The sequence below is a fragment of the Acinonyx jubatus genome, chromosome D2 (genome assembly GCF_027475565.1).
Source record: "Acinonyx jubatus isolate Ajub_Pintada_27869175 chromosome D2, VMU_Ajub_asm_v1.0, whole genome shotgun sequence".
Taxonomy (NCBI): domain Eukaryota; kingdom Metazoa; phylum Chordata; class Mammalia; order Carnivora; family Felidae; genus Acinonyx; species Acinonyx jubatus.
This window is the reverse complement of record NC_069393.1, coordinates 77,927,874-77,947,676: the sequence shown is the minus strand read 5'-3', so window position 1 is coordinate 77,947,676 and position 19,803 is coordinate 77,927,874. Positions and strand designations below refer to the sequence as shown.

The 19,803-nt window shown below is 52.8% G+C and overlaps 1 protein-coding gene across 8 annotated transcripts in view; it reads left to right on the top strand.

The window, feature by feature from the left end:
• The window catches only part of CHST15 (carbohydrate sulfotransferase 15), a 78,951-nt gene that overhangs the window by 42,234 nt on the left and 16,914 nt on the right, over nucleotides 1-19,803 (top strand). For all 8 annotated transcript variants that reach the window (XM_027063325.2, XM_027063328.2, XM_053207831.1 and 5 more), the window contains 4 exons: nucleotides 2,816-3,880; nucleotides 4,593-4,932; nucleotides 6,663-6,809; nucleotides 10,154-10,310. In XM_027063325.2, the coding sequence (XP_026919126.1) occupies nucleotides 3,335-3,880; nucleotides 4,593-4,932; nucleotides 6,663-6,809; nucleotides 10,154-10,310 (1,190 nt within the window). In that variant the 5' untranslated portion in view covers nucleotides 2,816-3,334. The remainder of the gene's footprint in view (nucleotides 1-2,815; nucleotides 3,881-4,592; nucleotides 4,933-6,662; nucleotides 6,810-10,153; nucleotides 10,311-19,803) is intronic.

Sequence of the window (19,803 nt, the reverse complement as noted above, 5' to 3'; positions counted from 1 at the left end):
GCTTTCCTGCCTTCCTCTCTGGACGAGCCACCCTGCCAGCATCTCCACCAACTAGAAGGCTCTCTGAATCCTGGCATTTGGGGGCTTTCATGGAGGCTTCATTGCACAGGCATGACTAATAAATCACTGCTCCTTGATGATTAACTCCGTCTCCTCCCTGGAGGTTGAGGAAGTGGGGCCCTACGTTCCAGCCTTCTAACTGGCTAATCAAGGCTCGGGCATTCTGGTGACCAGCCCCATCCTGAAGCTCCCTGGGGCTTCATTCAGGAGTCACCTCATTAGCATAAGCTCAGGTGTGGCTGAAGGGTAAAAGGTGCTCCTGTCACCTCTTGGGAAATTCCAAGCGTTTTAGAAGCCGTGTGCCAGGAACTGGGGGCAAAGACCACATGTGTCGTTTTTATTCTGTTGCCCCCCGCCCCCATCTCGTATTGGCTTTGGGTCTCCACACCTCCACGGCTTCTTCAGCAGTGCCTGGTACACAGTCACCCTTCAGAAGGGATCCGCGGGCCAAAAGGACAGACAGGTGAATGAGCTGTTGCCCTAGTTCTCTGCGCCCTGTTTTATGTGGAAGAAGCAAGGCGGAGTAGTGGTCTGGCTGGAGGGGGCAGGCTGCCCAGGGGCACAGATGCCTGGGCTCACCGTGTCCCAGAGCCTCCCTGTTGAGACTGTCCGCTTCCCCGACTACCCAGACCCGTTTACTTACTTTGCTTGTAATAAGAAATCTTTGTTTGTGTTTGGGAATATTTTGCCCATTCCGTTGGGTCCGGATTTTGTGCATTCTTGCCTTAGAGCTTCAAAGACCATGTTTTTAAAAAATCTAATTAGACTTTCTGCAGCCAGAGACACAGAAGGGTGCGAACACGCTCCCCGCTGGGATCCTGGTTGGAGCCTTCTTTTAACCCGCTTGTCCTTGTCTTCAACATGTAAAAAAATGTTTTCTTGGCTTAGTGATTGGATTTCCAAGTAGGGGATCTTGCCCTTTTGTTTCTTTGGTTTGGAAGAATTGTTTGTACCAAGTGATGGGTCAAGGGTGGTTGAGCAAATGGGAGGCAGAGATGTGAGCCTTGAGGCTCCTGTCACGTCCCTCCAACTGCTCTCAGAGATGAGAGGGCGGCAGAGCCCTGGATGTTGGCCTGGTTCCAGGGCACTTTGCCTCTGCCCCCGCCCACACCACCCCGACTCCTCTGCTCTTCCCAGAACTGCCCTGACCCCGATGTCAGCCTTCACTAACTAGCATTTCTCAAGCTGGTTCCTTGCGACATTAGTGAAAATTCCATGGCTGGTTATGTTTTGGAAATTTTGCGTATTCTATTCCTCTCCTGTGGATTCACAGGGCTCAGTAGAGTATTAAAGGCTTCAGAAAGTCCTGTTCGTAAAGAAGTCTGTTTGATTTTGTCCATCTTCCCTTTTCTCCGAGTAATTTAAGCACAAAGCAGGTATTGACAACGTGCAGAGCACTCAGTGGAAGACATTTTAGGAAACGTTGCTTGGCTATTGCTCGGTCCACGTATTTTGATAACGTGTGGGCCTTTGCCTTCAAGGGAAGGGAAGGTTTCTGCCGGTGAGTTCTCCTTGTTCAGCATTCCAGCCAATACAAGGCGGTTTTATTGGAGGGTTAGTTAATCCCGCCTTGACAGGTAGGATTGTTTGAGGGCTGTATGTGTGTGTGTCGGGTCGGAGGGGAGTCCACTGCCCTTTGGGGTAATGCATTCTCAAGAGCTAAGGAAAAATAACGTGCTAGGATTTCCCATCTTTGATTCCACCTCAAATGTTCTTGGCCTTCACTGACCATGAAAAGTCCTAATAGTAATGGTCACTGATGACACGTCTTCATGTTGCCTACCTTTTAGGGGAGGCCAACTATGTGTAGGCATTCTGCAAACTCTTGGTGTGCGTTAACTAACTTAGTACTTGCAACAAGCTCGTAAGGGAGATACTCGTACCCTAATTTTACTAGGGAGGGTGGCAAAGCTTGGACAGGTCACGTGGCTTACTCAGGGCCACACAGCTAGTTCACGGCGGTCTACCATTATTGGAAACTAAGCCTCCTTTTTTGCTCTTTTTACAACATCTACAAAGAAGTGTCATCTGGGCAACAATCTATTTTATAACCACAGAATTCTGTTAATGGATTTTTAAGAATCATGTTTTCCCCAGGATGATGAAAGTGAAAAATGATTTCAGGGTCTGAGTGTTATGTTACTCAGGAGAATACTGCACGTTGGATTTAATTGCTTAATAACTTAAAGTCAAATGGTTTTTTTTTTTTTTTTTTTTTTATATGATACACTCTACTGAAGGAGAGAATCCTTTCAGTGTTTCTAAATTTTCATTAACTTTTGCCTCCTAAACTGGTAATAAAGGTTAGATCTCGGTAAGAGACTCTTGGTGCTATTGGGAGAGAAAAAAAAAAAACATATTATCTCTGCATGCGCCTCTTCCTAACCAGGCTGCTTCTCGGGTATTTTGTTGATTTAATAGCACGGATATGTCCAAACAGTCACTGACCCTGCATGCATCCGAGAATGACTGTGAACTCCTGAGATTTGGGGATCTGGTACTTGGCTGTGGTGTGGCTGGGACACTAGAGGATATATGTGGAGCCACATTTGGTGGCAGAGCTTGAACCCCAAAGCCAAGCACTGAGGACCTGAAATGTCTCCTTTTATCCTGTGTGATTTTCTATGACTTCCTTGCGACGGAGCAGACTGGCTGAAACACAGGAGTGGAAAAGAGCTTCTCTCCTCGGAAGATGATCCCAGGGTTACTGTGATCATCGCATAAGGTACTAACACCTCTTTTCTCTGTTGTTTAGGTGGTCTGACATTTTAAAGGTTCTGCTCCCCCTGAAGAGGAAACATTTGAAGGGAACACGAGATGTAAAAGAAGAAATCTTCACGGGCGTCTCCAAGGATGCAATGCCAACCCATCCCTCACTGAGACCATGATCTCTTCTCATCCCTTGGAAGTTTCTGTGTTCTCCAGCGAGAATTCTTCCCCTTCATCTTGTGCCATGGGAAAAACCTGAAGGGCAGGCAGAATTGTTCCCAGACTTGGGGATTTTTTTGAGGTTTCAGCGGCTCTTCTGGGACATGACAATTGGAGATCACTTCTTTTTGTTGTCTTTCAGAGTCGAACCAAAGAAGGCACTTCCTCATTGTCTAGTGCTTTGGCTCCTGCTCATTTTTATATTTGTTTCCGTTGCTTGTGCCTTAAAACCATCTTACGTAACCAGAAGACATCCTTAAAAAGTGTTCCAGCGCGACTTGCGTGCATCTGGGCTCCGCAGGGGCTCTCCCATGGCTCTGTGGGCCAGCAGTCCAAGGGCATTACCATGAGGCACTGCATTAATTGCTGCATACAGCTGTTGCCCAACAACGAGCACAAACAGCAGGTTGGCTGCGGAGGAGGCCCCCTTCACAGTCACCTGGAGTGCCCCGCGTGCAAAGGAGAGAACAAAATTGTGCTTCGTGTGGACGGTAAGCAGATGAACTTGCTTGCTGTTCTCGAGGTGAGGGCTGAGGGCAATGAGAGCTGGGGCAGGTTTCTGCGCTTCAAGAAGGGGAAGCGATGTAGCCTGGTTTTTGGATTAATGATCATGACCTTGGTGATGGCATCTTACATCCTTTCTGGGGCCCACCAAGAGCTTCTGATCTCCTCACCTTTCCATTATGGAGCCTTCCCCAGCAATCCCAGCTTGATGGACGGTGAAAACCCGAGCGACACGAAAGAGCATCATCACCAACCCTCTGTAAATAATATTTCGTACGTGAAAGACTACCCAAGCATTAAATTAATTATCAACAGCATCACAGCCAGGATAGAGTTCACAACCAGGCAGCTCCCAGACATAGAAGATCTCAAGAAGCAGGAATTGCACGTGAGTAGCCTTGTGCTAATCTCCATTGATTGATTGAGTTTTTAAAATAGATGCTTCCTTTTCTGTGGCCATCTTTGGGAACACAGGAAGAAAAATGACGGGAAAAAAACGTTCTCATGTGTAACAAGGATAATTTGACGGCCTCACAGGTCAGAGTGCACTGGGAGAGGGCTGTCCGTTCACGATGTTTACACCAAGGAGGAAATTCGAAGTACTGAAGGGCAAAGCTAGAAATACCAGAAGGGCCTCCCCTTCTCCTAATTTCATCGCAGGACTTGAAACGCGGCCATGGTGGTTCAAGTTGCTTTTGTAGATCACCAGAATCCTGTGTCTACTGTGTCCTAATTAGTATTTTTGTCCCTAATGGTCACTTAAATACACAACTAGTAAAAAGATTCCAACTGTGAAATTTAATTAGATTGCTGTGCGCGCGTGTGAGAGAAAAGAAAGATAAATCATGGTAGAATGGATTTTGAGTAAGCTTTTATCTTCGTTCTCTCCAAATTCTAGTTTTATTTTGGTCTAAGGAGTAAACATGGCCTTGGCTATTTACCAAGTTTTGCTTTATTTTCGTGCTTAGCCACTGTCACAAAACAGTTGAAACGCGAACACTGTAGTGAGGGTTAGGGCATGATCGCATCGCGGTTAGAACGCGTTCTTGCTAATTGTGCCCCCTCCGTGTGTCTCTCCCTTTTTTTCTTTTTCGTTGCAGATGTTTTCGGTAATCCCCAATAAATTTCTTCCAAATAGCAAGAGCCCCTGCTGGTACGAGGAGTTCACGGGTAGGAACACCACCGACCCCTACCTGACCAACTCCTACGTGCTCTACTCCAAGCGTTTCCGATCCACCTTCGACGCCCTGCGCAAGGCCTTCTGGGGCCACCTGTCCCACGCCAGCGGGAAGCACTTCCGCCTCCGCTGCCTGCCGCGCTTCTACATCATCGGGCAGCCCAAGTGTGGCACCACCGACCTCTACGACCGCCTCCGGCTGCACCCAGAAGTCAAGTTCTCCGCCATCAAGGAGCCCCACTGGTGGACCCGGAAGCGCTTTGGTGAGCGCCAGCTGCCGCCACGAGGGGAGGGGAGGGGCCTGCGCCTGCGCGCTTCTTCCTGTCCCCGCCTCCCGCCTTCCTCCTAAAGTGGTTTCCGGCTCCCATCCCGGGTCCCGTGGTGCCAGCAGGCCCCGCCAGGGAGGGTGGGCAGGTCCCCGAGTCGCAGGGAGCAGACAGTTCGCTAATCCAGGGCCACCCCCACTCAAACCTCCAGTGGGGCTGGAACCCAGCTCCCAGTCACCAAGGGAGCATTTATTGAGTGCCGGCTGTATACAGGGCAAGGGGAAGGGTGCAGAGTCAGCAGCTGCTCTTCTTCTGAAGAGCTTTGGTACACCTGCCAGCGGGGAGTGGTTAAATGCCAGGTGGGCGTATGTCTGGGGCTGTCTGCCCCCAGCTCTGCACCGTTTGCCAGAGCTCCTCCCGCCCCCAACACCCCCCTGCCTGGGGAACACTACAAAGGCTGCCACGCTGGGTGAAGTTTGAGCTTCTGGCTGGCTTCTCCCAGGACCGTGAACACGTCATCTAGCTGCTTCAGGCCTAACTTGCTCTGACCTGCTCCATCTGTCTGCCTCAAGTTCAGAATGAACATCACCTCGAGATAATTCCGGGCGACCTTGCTCGCAGCACCCCTTTGCCACAGGGGTGACCGTGGATACCGCCCCCACCCAGCCGGAGCCACCCTGCAGCCCTCATGTCACTGTTTCCTCTTAACCTTTTCCCTTCTGCCAGGAGATGTTTGGTCCCGTTGACAAAGGTCAGAGCTCGGGTGGGACTCGAGGGCGTGTTTCAGGCAAAGGACCCAGGTTGCTTAGAAGGGAATCTTTAAAGTTTTCCTTAGTAGAACCTGAGTTTCGACCAAGTCCTGTTTGTGTCCTGACAAATTGACTTCATACTTTTGATGTCCTTCCCGGAGCGGATGAACAGAAGCGTAAATGTGTCTTTTGTGGTTTGGCAGCAGCAGCTATGGGAGCCACGGTTTCACATAGGGTGATCTCCCTGCACAGCTCACCGTTTGCCCTAATGAAACCCAGCTTCCCACTGGCAGGGAAGAGGGAAGCCCAGGAACATGCTTCTGGAATCCGATCCCCAGGGTCTCCTTGAACCTCTTGCTGTTTTGCACACGGGTGTTTTCTCTCCGCTTTCCGTTAACCTTGATGGTTGTGGTTTGGGACAGTGTGTTGTTAACATATTTCCACGTGAAACTTACCCGCTTTTAAGGCAAGGGGCACAGTTGGGCTGTGTGGGTCGATGCCAGAATGACTCGTGGGTTCAACCGAGCGTTTGTCCCGGGACTGTTGAGGCAGACAGACAAGCTGCCTGATCCCACAGGCCAGAAACAGAAACTCAGATAAAAAACTCCCTTTTCTGTCTGATACAGCACGTGCCTTCTGGATGCCATCGCTGCTCAGCCACTTTAGGGCCCGTCTGGCGCACGTGGTGACCAGCCCCCAAGTCTCTGGCCCTCCAAGCAGATGCTTTTATAGATCTCGAACAGGCGGTCTGTCCTTGAAGCTGCCACTTGGGGCTGAATGGTGGCCTTCCGCTCCCTGAAGCGTGCACGGATTAAAGAGGACAGCCAGTTTGCAGGCGTCCTTCTTGTGAGCCCCCTCCTGCAGCTTATTCCGGTGGGCCCCGGGCCTTCATATCCCTCTCTGGTTACTTCCCAGGAGGCCACCGTCCGGCCGTTGACAGTTTCGTTCTCAGTAACGCGGGCTTCTTGGTTCTCGTAGGAATCGTCCGCCTGAGAGATGGGCTTCGGGACCGCTACCCCGTGGAAGATTACCTGGACCTCTTTGACCTGGCCGCACACCAGATTCATCAAGGACTGCAGGCCAGCTCTGCAGAGGAACAGAGCAGGATGACTAGGATCATTATCGGTACGGCTTCTGGGCAGCTCCCACCGGGGCCACTCCCGCCCCGGGCTGGGCCCCCATTCCCCCCGGGCCCCTTCTGCCCTGACGCTGGCCCGGCTTTTGCTCTGCCCGCCGGGAACATTTGCCTGACGCCGGCCACCTCTGTTGAAGGTGCACTTCCCGACCTGGCCGTCGGTCTCACCCCTCTGTGAAACGTTGACGTCGCTTACGCGATTTCTGTAAAGCAGCGACGCTTAGATTTTTTTTTTAACGTTTATTTATTTTTGAGACAGAGAGAGACAGAGCATGAACAGAGGAGGGGCAGAGAGAGAGAGGGAGACACAGAATCTGAAACGGGCTCCAGGCTCCGAGCCGTCAGCCCAGAGCCCGACGCGGGGCTCGAACTCACGGACTGTCAGATCATGACCTGAGCCGAAGTCGGACGCTTCACCGACTGAGCCACCCAGGCGCCCCAAGCAGCGACGTTTAGTAGGCTTTTTTAGTTCTGTGCGGACTCAAGTGTACCGGAAACGTTTTTGTCTTTTTTTTTTTTTTAAGTTGACATTTCTTTGTCTTCATTTAAGCACACACGCTTAGTACTGATCTAAGTTTGGATGGGGCATCGTAATCGCCGATAACCAATGAGTCGATTTAATATTGTGGCTTTTGTAGTCCCTGGCCCCTGGGGCCCGGTAGAGAGGGATGCAGTCTCTTCCTGAGGCAGACGCAGCCCTAACACATTGTTGGTGACTGATTGCTGTTGAGAAAGCCCAGCCCTTATCAACTTAATGCCTTTAGACATTCACAATGAGGTGGTTTGATTAATAATCACTTTTTTTTTTTAATTCACGAGAACGTTTTATAAAAAAAAAAAAAACCTGTCTACCCGCTCTTTGTATTGGATTCAGCTTAGGAGAAGACATTTATCCACTTGCCTCTTCTGAAAGAGAGAAACCTAATCACATATTTTGCTTCAATTGGTTACCTAAGGCAGCAATCTGTTTTTTTTTTCTTTTTTTAGCATTCCTAAATGTGTTATATTTTGATTCTCCAAACTCCAGGAATCTTTTAGCAACTCAGAGGAATTGTAATCAGCCATTTGAAACATGGCCTTGCTTTTGACTCTCCTGTCCAAGGAGATAGACTTACACGCCTAAGCTCTGATTTATTTATGGTTTTTTAACTCACATCAAGTGCTGAGAGCCAGATGAGATCATACACCCCCCCCCCCCCCGCCCCCCACCCCAGTAGTGCGAATCGGCTGCTAGCTACTTTCTTCCGGCCTTGGGTCCACACACCTCAGCTCACAAGTCGAATTAATACTTGATTGTGACTCCTACACCGTATGCCTCTGGGAGAATCTCATGTTCTTATGAAAGAGCTAAAAATACACATCCTAGGGCTAGGAAATAGAGCCTAAGATAATGAATGAAAAAGGAAAGCCTTAGTGTGGTTTTCTAATTTTACTTCCAGATTTAAAAAGGAAAATTAAGGAAGAAGTTTGCTGCTCTGATACTTACCTAGAACAGAGTCTGATGAGTTTCAGGGTAGTGGAGAGGCAGGTGGAAAGCTGGCGGCTAAGGCCTGCCTGTGCCACCAGCCGGCTCTGAGACGTGTGACGAGTCGGTCTTGGCGTTCCTGAGCTTTAGTCGGCACATCTGCACCATGGGACAGAATGGACCAGATCCATTCTGGCTCCTGCGAGCCCTGAAATGCGATTCAGCTCTGCTTCAGCTTCCTCGGGTTAGGTCTTTGGTAGAGCATAAGTGTCTTCCTTCACCCCTGCTCACGGGTCAGAGAGAGCCTTTCCTCAGTGGTCTGGGCCAATGGCTGGAGTCACAAGGGATTCCAGTGACCAGATTCTCGGGGGTGGGGCTCCAGACACACGGAAAGGCAGGCCCCTCCCTCTGCTGTCACGGCCCCCTGCTCTGCCCTGACAAAGTGCTCAGCTGGGGATCTGACTGTTGGTGGAGTTGTTGATGGAGTCTTCCCCTAGATTGTAAGAGAGGAGAAGGCAGGGGATTGTCTGTCCTGTTTCCTTTCTCTATCCCTAATGCCAAGCACACTGCCAGGCACTTTGAGACACTAGATGAGTGTTTTCTGGATGGATGGATGGACGGACGGACAGACGGGTGGAGGGACAGACGTTTCTCTGGTTGCAGAGCTGGTTTATGTATGAGATCTGACCGAATTTGTGCCACTTTGGTTTTAGATACTTCCCTTGTTGTAATATTCTCATATTCGCTGTGAGTAGAATGTTCAAAGGACTTCTGACGGGCGTGCCTTGCCCGTATTGTACGGTATCATCTTGAAAGAGAGGAAAGACTAGCACAGAAATGCTCACCTGGATGTGACTGAACATCCTAGAAGAGCCAGGGCCCTGCCAACTCCCCACATCTTTGTGACGCAGTCATCCCCGATCAAAGAAACTTGTCTTTTGGCTCAGATTTTCCCTGAATAAGTGATTTTGAGATGTATCAAGTACCCATGTAAAATGTTGGGAAATTGAATTGGTATGTAATGGATCGATTTGCGTCTCTTCTTAAATCTCTGAAGACTCTGCTAAAAAGAAAAAAAAAGTCAGGGAACTGGTTCAAGTGTTGGAGAGGGAGACGCGGAAATGTGCGTGCCTTGGCCTCCTCCCCGTTTTAGAATGCGTGTTGAATGTTTCCTCCTCTGTCCGTGCGGACCATCGTAAAACCAGGGCCGGGCCGGCGGGCCGTCTACCCAGTCAGTACTGAGTGAATGCCAGCTGTGTGCGGGGAGATGGGGTTGCGGGCCCGTCGGACGCAGCACCTGAGACTGAGGTCCCGTGAGCCTTCTCCGCACAGCCTTCCTCTCGTTTGGTCTCAGAGAGTGCCCCGGACCGGCTGTTGTGATTGAACAAAAAAATCTGATGCTGATTGCCATCTAATTTCCTGAAGAGGCTCCGTTTCCCTAAACTACTCTTCCATCCCTGGCACTTGGGGAAGGAAACGATCTAGTACATTCTCAGTGGGCCCTTCAAATGCCACAGAGCTGTGTGCCGTGAGCAGAGTCAAACATCGTGAAATTGGGAGGCCAGATGCTGGCAGAGGGTTTTTTTTGGCACATCCTGGAGAAGAGCTGGGAAGGAGCGGATGCTCCGTGGTGCCTAGATCACCTGGATTTCCAGATGGAGGCCTTTGCGGGGAAGCAGGGGAAGTCGCCGTGGCAGAGGGTCGTGACTCTTCCTGGAGTCCCTTGCGCCGGTGGTGGTAGACCAGCTCACCCATCATGGCTGGTTGAGGGGAAGGCATCGATGGGAGCCCAGTTTGGCCCCTAGCACAGGCTGCCCCGCGGGAGCCCCTAACTCAGCACCGCTCATTTGCGGCGTTCTCTGTTTCTAGGGGAGGCCAGCGCGTCCACCATGTGGGACAACAACGCCTGGACGTTCTTCTACGACAACAGCACGGATGGAGAGCCGCCCTTTCTGACCCAGGACTTCATCCATGCCTTTCAGCCAGACGCAAAACTGATTGTCATGCTCAGGGACCCCGTGGAGAGGTGAGCGGTTTGGGTTTCGTGCATTTGGGGGTGAAGAGGCAGTTTTAAAGACCCGCCTTCTCATCATGAGCAAGATCTTGCCTCTTTTTTTTTTTTTTTTTTTTTTTTTAAATAAACAAGCTTAACTTGCAACGTTACTGCTCTTTCTTGTGTAAATGTTATTCTTGGTGCAGTCTTCCTTGGGTCTAAACAAATTGTGGATTGTTTTCTTAGTCTGACCACCGTCTTTGGGCCGTCCGCCTCTGGCCTGGGGACGTGGGCCCTTCCTTGGGTACCGTCAGGGCACGTGAAACCCCCTTGGAATCAGGGGCGTCGGGGTTTGCCGAGCGCTTTAGCTCCCGCGATTCCTTGTGTCACGACCCCGTCAGCTCCGCTGAGTGTTCCGTCTCCAGCTTTCCTCAAAAGACCAAAAGGAAGAAAAATGACAGGCAGGGCTGCTTCGTTGTAGAAAGCCGGGGTCGCCCCGTGTGACTGAGGCACAGCTGGCGTGATACTGAACGGCGGGGCTGGGCCGGCACTGGCGATGCCCCGATCGCACCAAAGCCTGCGTGGACGGCGGAAGCTCAGGGCTTCTGGGATACTTAGCCCAGCGGTCCCTGTAGTATCACCACATCAGAGACGAGGGGCCTGCAGGCTGGTCCAGGATCCTGGAGTGGGAGTCCTCGAGCCCTGTGATGACCAGTCCAGCTCCGTGAGACTATTCTTCCTCTTGTGAAGCCAGATCTGTCTTGTAGGAGTATCCGCACTTTGGATCCGCTTCTTCCCCACAGAGTCACACAGACCAAGTGTCATGCTCCCCAAATGGCAGCGCCTGCCACATTGGAAGACAACAGCCAGGGCCTTCGGTGTCTCGCTTTTCTTTGGGCTCCGCGTCTCTTGTTAGGGGCGGGGTTCTGCCTCTCCCAAGCAGGTGCTGAAGTTCTAACCGCCCCCATACGTCTGAGGGTGACCTTGTTTGAAAACAGGGCCTTTGCGGCTAGACTCGAGTTAAAATGAGGTTCTGTTGGACTCGGGTGGCCCCTAATCCAGTGGCTGATACCCTTGTGAGAAGAGGAAATTTGGACACAGGGACAGGGAGGACACCACGTGATGGCAGAGGCAGAGATTGGAGTGACGTGTCCGCAGGCCCGGGAGCACCTAGGATTGCCGACCACCGCCAGCAGCTGGCGACGGGTCTGGCACAGCCCCTCACTCAGCACCCCCAGCAGGAACCCGCCCTGCTGAAGCCAGGATTTCAGACTTGGAGCTTTCAGAAATCCCAAAGAATAAAAATCCCGCAGTCACGGGCCCACAGGTTGCGGTAGAAACTAATATCCCCCTAATATGTTTCTTGGATGGCATGCATCCGGGGCCTCGTGTCCTTGCCAGGGATAGCAATAAGATGTGCTTGTTGTGGAAATTTTAGGAAATACACTGGAAAGCTATAAAGGAAAACTGTTATAAAAAGCAGCAATAGTCTCCCACCAGCTTACCTAGGCAGATGTGTGTGTGTGTGTGTGTGTGTGTGTGTATGTGTGTGTACACAACCGTCTGCACATCCAGTCTTACACCTGCTGCTTTTGTTTCACATTCTCGCCCCCAGGAGGACTTGCCTTAAAGTCCTGCCCTGGTCACTCCCTGCATTTATCTCTGTGTCCCTTTGGCGGAGCTCTCGAAACGGCCCCTGCAGCTCTGACCGTGGCCTGGTCAGAGGAGCGCTGGCTTGTCCCCCTCTGTCTGCGCTGCGGCAGGCCCTCCTCGTGCTGCATCACGAGGCACATCTTTGTGCCCTGGATGCCGCCACTCTGGTTCTGTCCTTCTCCTCGGGAAGCCACCCTGTCTGGTTCCGAGGCGGCCGCTGACCTCGGAGTAGCTCGCCACATCCTACCTGCTGGTTCCCACAGTTGGGAGGCAGGGATCGGCCCTTCTGCTCAGGGAGTGGGCTGCCTAGCCTCCTCCCCAGCCGGAGAGCGGTTGACACAAACCGGAGGTGCGCTCGTGTAGACATGATTATGTAACTGTCAGCCTCGGGAGGAAAGGCTCCATGACTGAGTGACCCCTCACCGCCCACTGAGGTGTTTTCACAGCTGCTCTGCCCTCCTCCCCCAGACCGCCTCCAGCCGCAGCTCCCAAGGCTGGAACATTCTCTCAAGAGTATGCTTCCTGTGCACTGAATGTCTTCCTGTCACTCTCCCTAGTTCCTCATTCTGGGGGAGGTCACGCTGTGTCTCAGGCTCAGGGGCCACGGGAGTGAGTGCTGGGACATCGTGTCACTCCCTGGGCATAGAGGGGTGGGGACCGGTGTGGTGTGGGTCTGGTCTTGTTCAGTGTGTGCCTGCCCCGTCCTGGGCCCCGGGCATGGGAGCCCACGGCTGGTTGCAGGACAGGCATGGCTGTGGTTGTTAAGGTCTGTGACTTCAACCAGAGCAAGCGGGAGGCTGAGAAGTGACCCAGAAGAGGGAATGAGCTCCTAGTGGGGAGGTCTAGAAGAGTTACTCTGGAGGAGCTGAAGCCAGGCAGGGTTTTGAAGGCTGAGTAGGAGTTTGGCAAGTCGACAGAGATGGAGTGTGGTTGAGAGGAAGAAGCCTTGAGAGCAGGGAGAACAGTGAGAGCAAAGGTAAAGACCACAGGTTCTCTTGTTGGGAGGGTGGAATCACCTTTCCTAAACACGTCCCTTTCTTCCTACAGTTCTCGATTGTACCTCCGAGGACACAAGTGCCATAAGGCGAGCCTCTCAGTGGGGAGGGCCATGGTGCTGCCCAGATTCAGACAGCTGAGCCAAAGCAGGACCTGCCCAACTTGTCTCTAGACCCAGCCAAAAGTCGGCCTGCCTTTACAAGACTTACGGGCCACGAGACGGCCATTTCAAGTAGTCCCAGGTTGTGCCTCCTCTCTCCCCTCCTCTCCTCTCCCCTCCCCTCCCCTCTCCCAAATACTCTGTTTATTGTGAATGCTCTTGCCTTTCTAGTCCTCAACAGGAAGAGTTGGTCCATTTGGTCCTTTCTCGAACCCTGACCACATGTTGGGCATGGTGCTGGGGGCTGAGCATATACATATCTGTGAAAGATGAAGGTCCATCCAGTGCCTACCCTCTGGGGGCTGGCACTTTTTTGGAGAAGTGAGGCCTTGCCTGTCTCGTGGCAGATGTCGTGGTGGCTGCCGAGGAGGGAACGGCCCGATGCCGCGATGGCAGCCTGCATCAGGAGGCTAACCCCGTCATTGAATCGCCTGCTGCATTCGGCATCGACTGCCGTATAACAGTTCACCCCCAAAGTCAGCAGCTTAGAACACCACACACTTACTCTTGCACAGTCTCTGTGGGTCAGAACCTGACCCGGTTTACTGCATCCTCTCCTTCGGGCTCGCTCTCAAGGCCACAGTCAGGGCTTCACCATGGTGGGGTCTCATCCAAAGGCTTGACCAGGGAAGGCTCTGCTTCCAAGTTCTCACGGTTGTTGGCAAATTCAGTTCCTCAAGGGCTGTTGGAGGGAGGGCGTCCGTTCTTTGCTGGCTGTTGGCTAGAAGCTTCCCTCAAGGCCTTGCTGCTGGATCTTGCCAACAGGGCTGCTTTTTTCATCAAAGCCAGCAAGGGGAGAGTCAACCAGCAAGTCGGAAGTCACAGTCTTTTATAATCTGATCGCTAGACTGTCCATCCATCACCTTTACATACTCTGTCGGTTAGAAGCAAGTTACAAGGTCCGGGCCACACTCGAAGGGAGGAGGTTACATGCTCTGAATGCCAAGGAACAGGGATTTTTGCCCTGCACACCTGCCCTCCATTTCCCTGTCTGATCCTCCCAGAGACCTGGGTCCCAGCCGTGCAGCCAACAGCAGAGAAGCTGCCGGTGTGATACCCCATCCAGAGGCAGAGCCCCCCCCCCCCAACGCACAGTGGAGTGTGTGTTCATCTGCACCTTTTCTGTGTGGGCTACTGACAGCAACAGCTGTTTTGCTGCTTTTTAAGCATTTATAAAAAATATGCAACAGTAGGGATTTCTTCTTTTTTTAAACCCGTGGCTCATGGCCTATCCTAAGTGGCTGGCTCGTTCGCCATCCCAGCCAGAAAGGATGATAGATATTCAATGTTCAGGTCACTCGAAGAAACACACCCTTGGAGCCCTGTTCCCTTTAGTCTAACTGGGGCCCGGGCCAATAGCCCACTTGGGTCGTCCCGTGACCTCGCTCTTCCGTGGGGATGTTCCACGGTTGCCTGCTGCCAGTGGGATTAGGCTAAACTTTTCTTTCCATCTACAAATTATTGGGGGGCAGGGGTGGATTTTATTTCTAGTTTCAGATTCACATTTAGCATTATTTCTAGAATTGATCCAAGGTAGAGGGTTTAAAAATACTGGAATTGCAGGTAGAATCAAATCAATCACGTTTAAGTTTCCAGAGAAAGATGTAAATGGTAAGTTAGCCCATTTCCCCCCTTCTGGAGGAGAACAGAGGAATAGTGGAAAGTGGGTAGGCTGGTGGTTGCGGCCAGAAGGGCCAGCCAGGCGTCATGTCGCAAGTTTCTCTGTGTGAGAGAGAATGACGGTTTAAAAAAGTGAAGCGTTTCTAGGCCACATTGGCCTACTTGATTAAAAAGCAGAATTTTCTTCATTTAATCCGACGCTAAAGTGGAAAAGACCGTTCTTTTCGCTGCCTCTCACATTAGCCTCCTGCCTCTTCGTCTGCAAGAGGTTGGTGGAGTTTGCCTCATCATTTGGAGACAGCCTCCATTACAGGTGCAGAATGGCTGGAAGGTGCTGGCCCCTCGGACGTAGTTCACTCAGGGGACACTTGGAGGGTAGGGTCACACAGCATCTGTCAAGGACTTTACCACGTCTCTGTTTTGGGTTTCGTTCTGTATGTAGTTTTTTTTGTGTTTTTTTTTTTTTAAATTTTTTTAACGTTTTATTTATTTTTGAGACAGAGAGAGACAGAGCATGAACGGGGGAGGGGCAGAGAGAGAGGGAGACACAGAATCGGAAGCAGGCTCCAGGCTCCGAGCCATCCGCCCAGAGCCCGACGCGGGGCTCGAACTCACGGACCGCGAGATCGTGACCTGAGCTGAAGTCGGACGCTTAACCGACTGAGCCACCCAGGCGCCCCTCGTTCTGTATGTAGTTTTAATGCAGGGTGCAGCAACGACCCCCACAGGGATGCTTGGTTTTCCTGTTTTACGATGACAAGTCAAACAGGAAGGAGAGCTCCGCTAAGAGTGAGAACTTGATTTTGGCCCAAGCACCATGAGCCTGAGAACCTGGGGCATTGTTTTTTTCATCTGCTTGTATAAATTGATTTTTTAAAGTTTATTTATTTATTTTGAGAGAGTGAGCGAGTGCGTGTGTATGGGAGGGGCAGGAAGAGAGGGAGAGAGAGAATCCCAAGGAGGTTCTGTGTGCTGTCAGCATAGAGCCCAACACGGGGCTCGAACTCATGAGGCGTGAGATCGTGACCTGAGTGGAGATCAAGAGTCAGACGCCTAACCCACTGGGCCACCAGGCCCCCCTAAACTGATTTTTAAACAGCCCACTAGTGTGGGTCAGTAATTAATCTATTTAGGACGATGCCCTAGGAAGGGAAGGAATGAAACACTTAATGAAATGCATCCATTTACATGCAGTTGATCATTAGGACAGAGTAATGAGCGATGCTAAGACTTGGGGCAGGAATCCTGGTTTCATGGATGTTACTCCCAGCAAAGCCGGTGGTAGGATGTGTGAGCGGTGAGTGGCAAACCAGGGTCACCTTGTAGAGTCATCGCTCTGGGGACCAGATAGTCTGAATCGGAACCCCAGCTCTGCCACTCACTGGCTGTGTGGCTTTGAGCAGGTTACTTGACCTCTCTGTGTCTCATTTCCTTATCGGTGAAATGGGGGAAAATAGTCCTGTCTCTAGGGTTGTGAGAATGACTTAATATATGTAACGTATTTAAACAGGGCTGGACAAATACAAAATATTATGGAATTATTAGCTATTATTGTTAGGTCACAGTAGTAGCAACTAATGACAACAACCAGACTGAGCACTCATTTACTCCCTGAACAGGCATACGTTAGAGAACAAAGTCCTCCTTGTCTGCCTTCGTGGAGTCTATGTCCAGTGCAAGGGCTGGGGACAGCCCTCAATTAAGTGACCAATCGTTAACTGAGCACGTACTCAGGCTGGGCTACCTGCTAAGCCCTTTTCAGGCATTGCCTCATTCGAGCTTGGCAAGTAGGTGTGTGGGCTCAGTGGGGCTGCATTACTGGGTTCGCCGTCAACTGGTTAGTAGTGCGGCCAGGCTGGATTTGAGCCCCTGTTGGTTTGAGGAATCAGGGTTTCTTCCCTATCATAGGCTGGTCCTTGGGATGCAGATTTAACTTAGAGACGGCAGTGAGCACGCAGGAGGTTTACGGGGCCTGTTGTGGGACAAGCCGGTGGCGGGGGGGGGGGGGGGGGGGGGGGTGGGGGGAGACAGGCAGAGCGCAGGTTGGGGCCATGATGCAGTCACACAGAGGTCTCCCCGACCCCACCACGAGCTCCGTGGCTTGGACGGCCCTTCAGAGTTGTCCCCAGCGAGGCCTCTCCCGGCCACCAGCCGCTGTCCCCTGTCCGTGCTGGGGAAGCGTAACCATGGGGGGGCGGGGCCTTTCCTGGACGGGACTGGGCTGTGAGCCATCAGCAGGGTGACTCCCCACTTTTGCAAAGCTCTGGAAGCAGTAAGGTCCCCTGTCTTTGATGGGTGCCTTCAGGGCATGGACCCCACGTCAGGGAGATTAAGATGCCGATCCCAGGGCGACATCGAGTTCAGATTAGCGGGAAGCTGCACCGACCGACGCTGCGGGATTGCCGGCACCCTCTGACTTGAGACGAGACTTTCTCTCGCCGCTCAGATGTCCCGCAAACAGTTCCACTTCCCTAGGTCCCTGGGAGCGCTGACTTAGTGCCACAGACACGTCCTCGGGCCAGAGTGGGGAGCTGGCACTTCAGCGTCATGTGTGGTATTTTCTCCGTAACGCATCTGCACGGGGATTGAAAAGCAGGCTGTCGCCCAGCGCTGATGGATCAGTTATTAACGTCGATTATCTTAAGGGGAAATGAGGAGGACTCCCCTGTGGGCAAGAGATGGGACCGGGGGTGGGGGGGGGGAGGCCGTCGGAGCGGAGAGGTCATGACAGCGGCCTCAGAGCTGCAGATCGATGGTACGCCCTCTTCCTCCCTCCGGCCCGCACTCTTGCCTTTGTCTTTGAGACTCTGGGGGACGAAGAAATCAGCGGGAGTCTCGAGGAGGATTGTAGTGCAGTGTCTCCCAGTGGCCTGTTAATTTCCTGGCGGATTCAGGCATTTCGCTTCTCAGAACCTGTCTGTGGGGTGTTACGGCCTGCCTTTCGTGAGCCCTAAACGTGGCGTGGGCTCACTTTCGTAGGGCTGAGCTGTGAGCCACCCGAGGCTGAGGGGGTTGGGCGGGGATGTCACGGTGGGGAGGGAGGGCCGGCCGGGCCCAGGCCAGGACAGCTCGGGCCTTTGTGAAGGTGCTCTGAAGGCCGTTCGGGACTGACCGCCTGGCGAAGGCCCCCGTCTTGTTACCGGTGAGAGAAAAACCATCGTGCTGAAACTTCCTTGTGTGTTTGACACTGTTTATGTTTTTGGGAAATGTTTACAGAGGCGTGGGCAGCCCTGCGTGCTCCCACACGGGTTGTTTGCAGAGGGCGAGAGCCACCGGGGAGAAGGGCCCCGTTGTAGCCAGTCCGCAGAGGCTGCGAGGCGAGACGTGTGCCCACATCAGGCCAGGATGGATGGGGGTGGGGTGGTGGCGAGTCCCCTGTGGACCGCCAGGTCAGTCCGGGGACCTCGGATTAGTGAGGCTGGCGAGTTGAAGCAGGGAGGGGGAGACGGCGCGTGTCACACACGGGCCAGCCCTGGGGGGCGGTGGCCACGCCCTGCGATGGGGGTCTCCCAGCCTGGGATTCAGGCCTGGCTTCGCTACTGCTTTAATCAGGGGCAGCCCAGTGATCCACTGCGCGTTCTTTTCTTTCTTGCCAGCAGATACCCACGATCAGGGTCACTGGCAAACTGTGTCCAAGTGCTTTGTCAACCACGCTGGGTTCTTAGATGAAAGGCACGTTTGGTATTTATTGCCTCTGTGAGGTCCTGCCTTTTGTTCCGTGAGCATTTACCATGGACCCAGGACTGGCTGCTCTGGACCCAGAACCCTACTCGTGCCCGAGGGGAAGAGAAGACCGGCCCAAATGACCTCAGTGAACTGGAGATTTTGCATCCATGTGGACACGTTCGGGCCCAAATGTGGATGTTCTCCTCTGGTAGAAAATGAGCCTCATCCGTGTCACCCATGTGTATGGCCCTAAGGTGACTCTTGACATGTTCTCCAAACGAGCTGGCCCGGCCAGTCCTGCTTTATTGTTCCTCGAGGTGAGAAATGCACAGCCCATGATTCGGCGAGACGGAAGGGCCTGCTTCCCAGCCACATCAAATGGCCTTTATTTCCTTGTTGTTAAAATACCCATGATGATTATTGACGGCACAGTATCGGAGGTCAGGAAGTTATCGATCAGTGATTTGAATCTGGACACCAGCAGATGGAGAACGGTGACGGGGTTCTTGGTTTTTCATTTTTGTCATCCCCTTCTGGGTGGCTGCAGGCCCGGGGTGGGGGTTGGGTGAAGCAGAAGACAAGAGTGTTATGTGCCCACCTCCCGGGGGGGTCCTGGTGGAGGAAATGGGACGTTCGCCTGCGGGTCCCTGAGAAGCCGGCTGGCGGGCACCCTGGGAACGCGGCGAAATTGGGGCCGGCACGGCCTGCAGGCGGTGAGCCAGCCCAGGAGCCGGCAGCCGCCCCCAGCCGCCCACCATCCCAGCAGCCGCCCCCGGTCTCTTCCCAGAGCCCAGCCCTCTGAGACGGCCGAAGCGTGACGCTTCGACGGGGACCGACAGCACGGCTCAGGCTCTCGAGACCGAGCCGATGAAGTGTCGCGTGCCTTGGGGGCCCGGGGATGTCCGTGACTTCTGACGTGAGCCTCTCCGGGAACGGACGGGTTAAAAGCAGCAGGGACTTTCTGGGGGCGACGAAAACCTTCTGGAAGTGGATGGTGGCAGCATGGGTGCAGCGTCGTGTGTGTGCCAAGAACTACTGGGTTGTTAGGATGTGGATTACGTCTCCATTTACAAAGGGCGGTGAGCACCAAACCCACTAAGGTTCACCAAGCAGCCGATGACCGTCGGCTTATGCAAGTGGCGAAAGATCACTCCGTGCACTCTGAAATTGTTGTTTTCAATGTTTGTTTATCTCGAGAGAGAGCACGCGTGCACGCAGAAGCGCGGTGGAGGGGCAGAGAGAGGGGCTCTCAGCCCAGAGCCCGACTCGGGGTTCGATCTCCCAAACCGTGAGCTCATGACCTGAGCTGAAATCAAGGGTCGGACGCTCAACTGACCGAGCCGCCCAGGCGCCCCGAGCTCTGACATCGTAAGGAACACCTGAACACCTGTTTGTCGTTGCTGCCGAATGATGCCCAAACTCGCTTTTCCC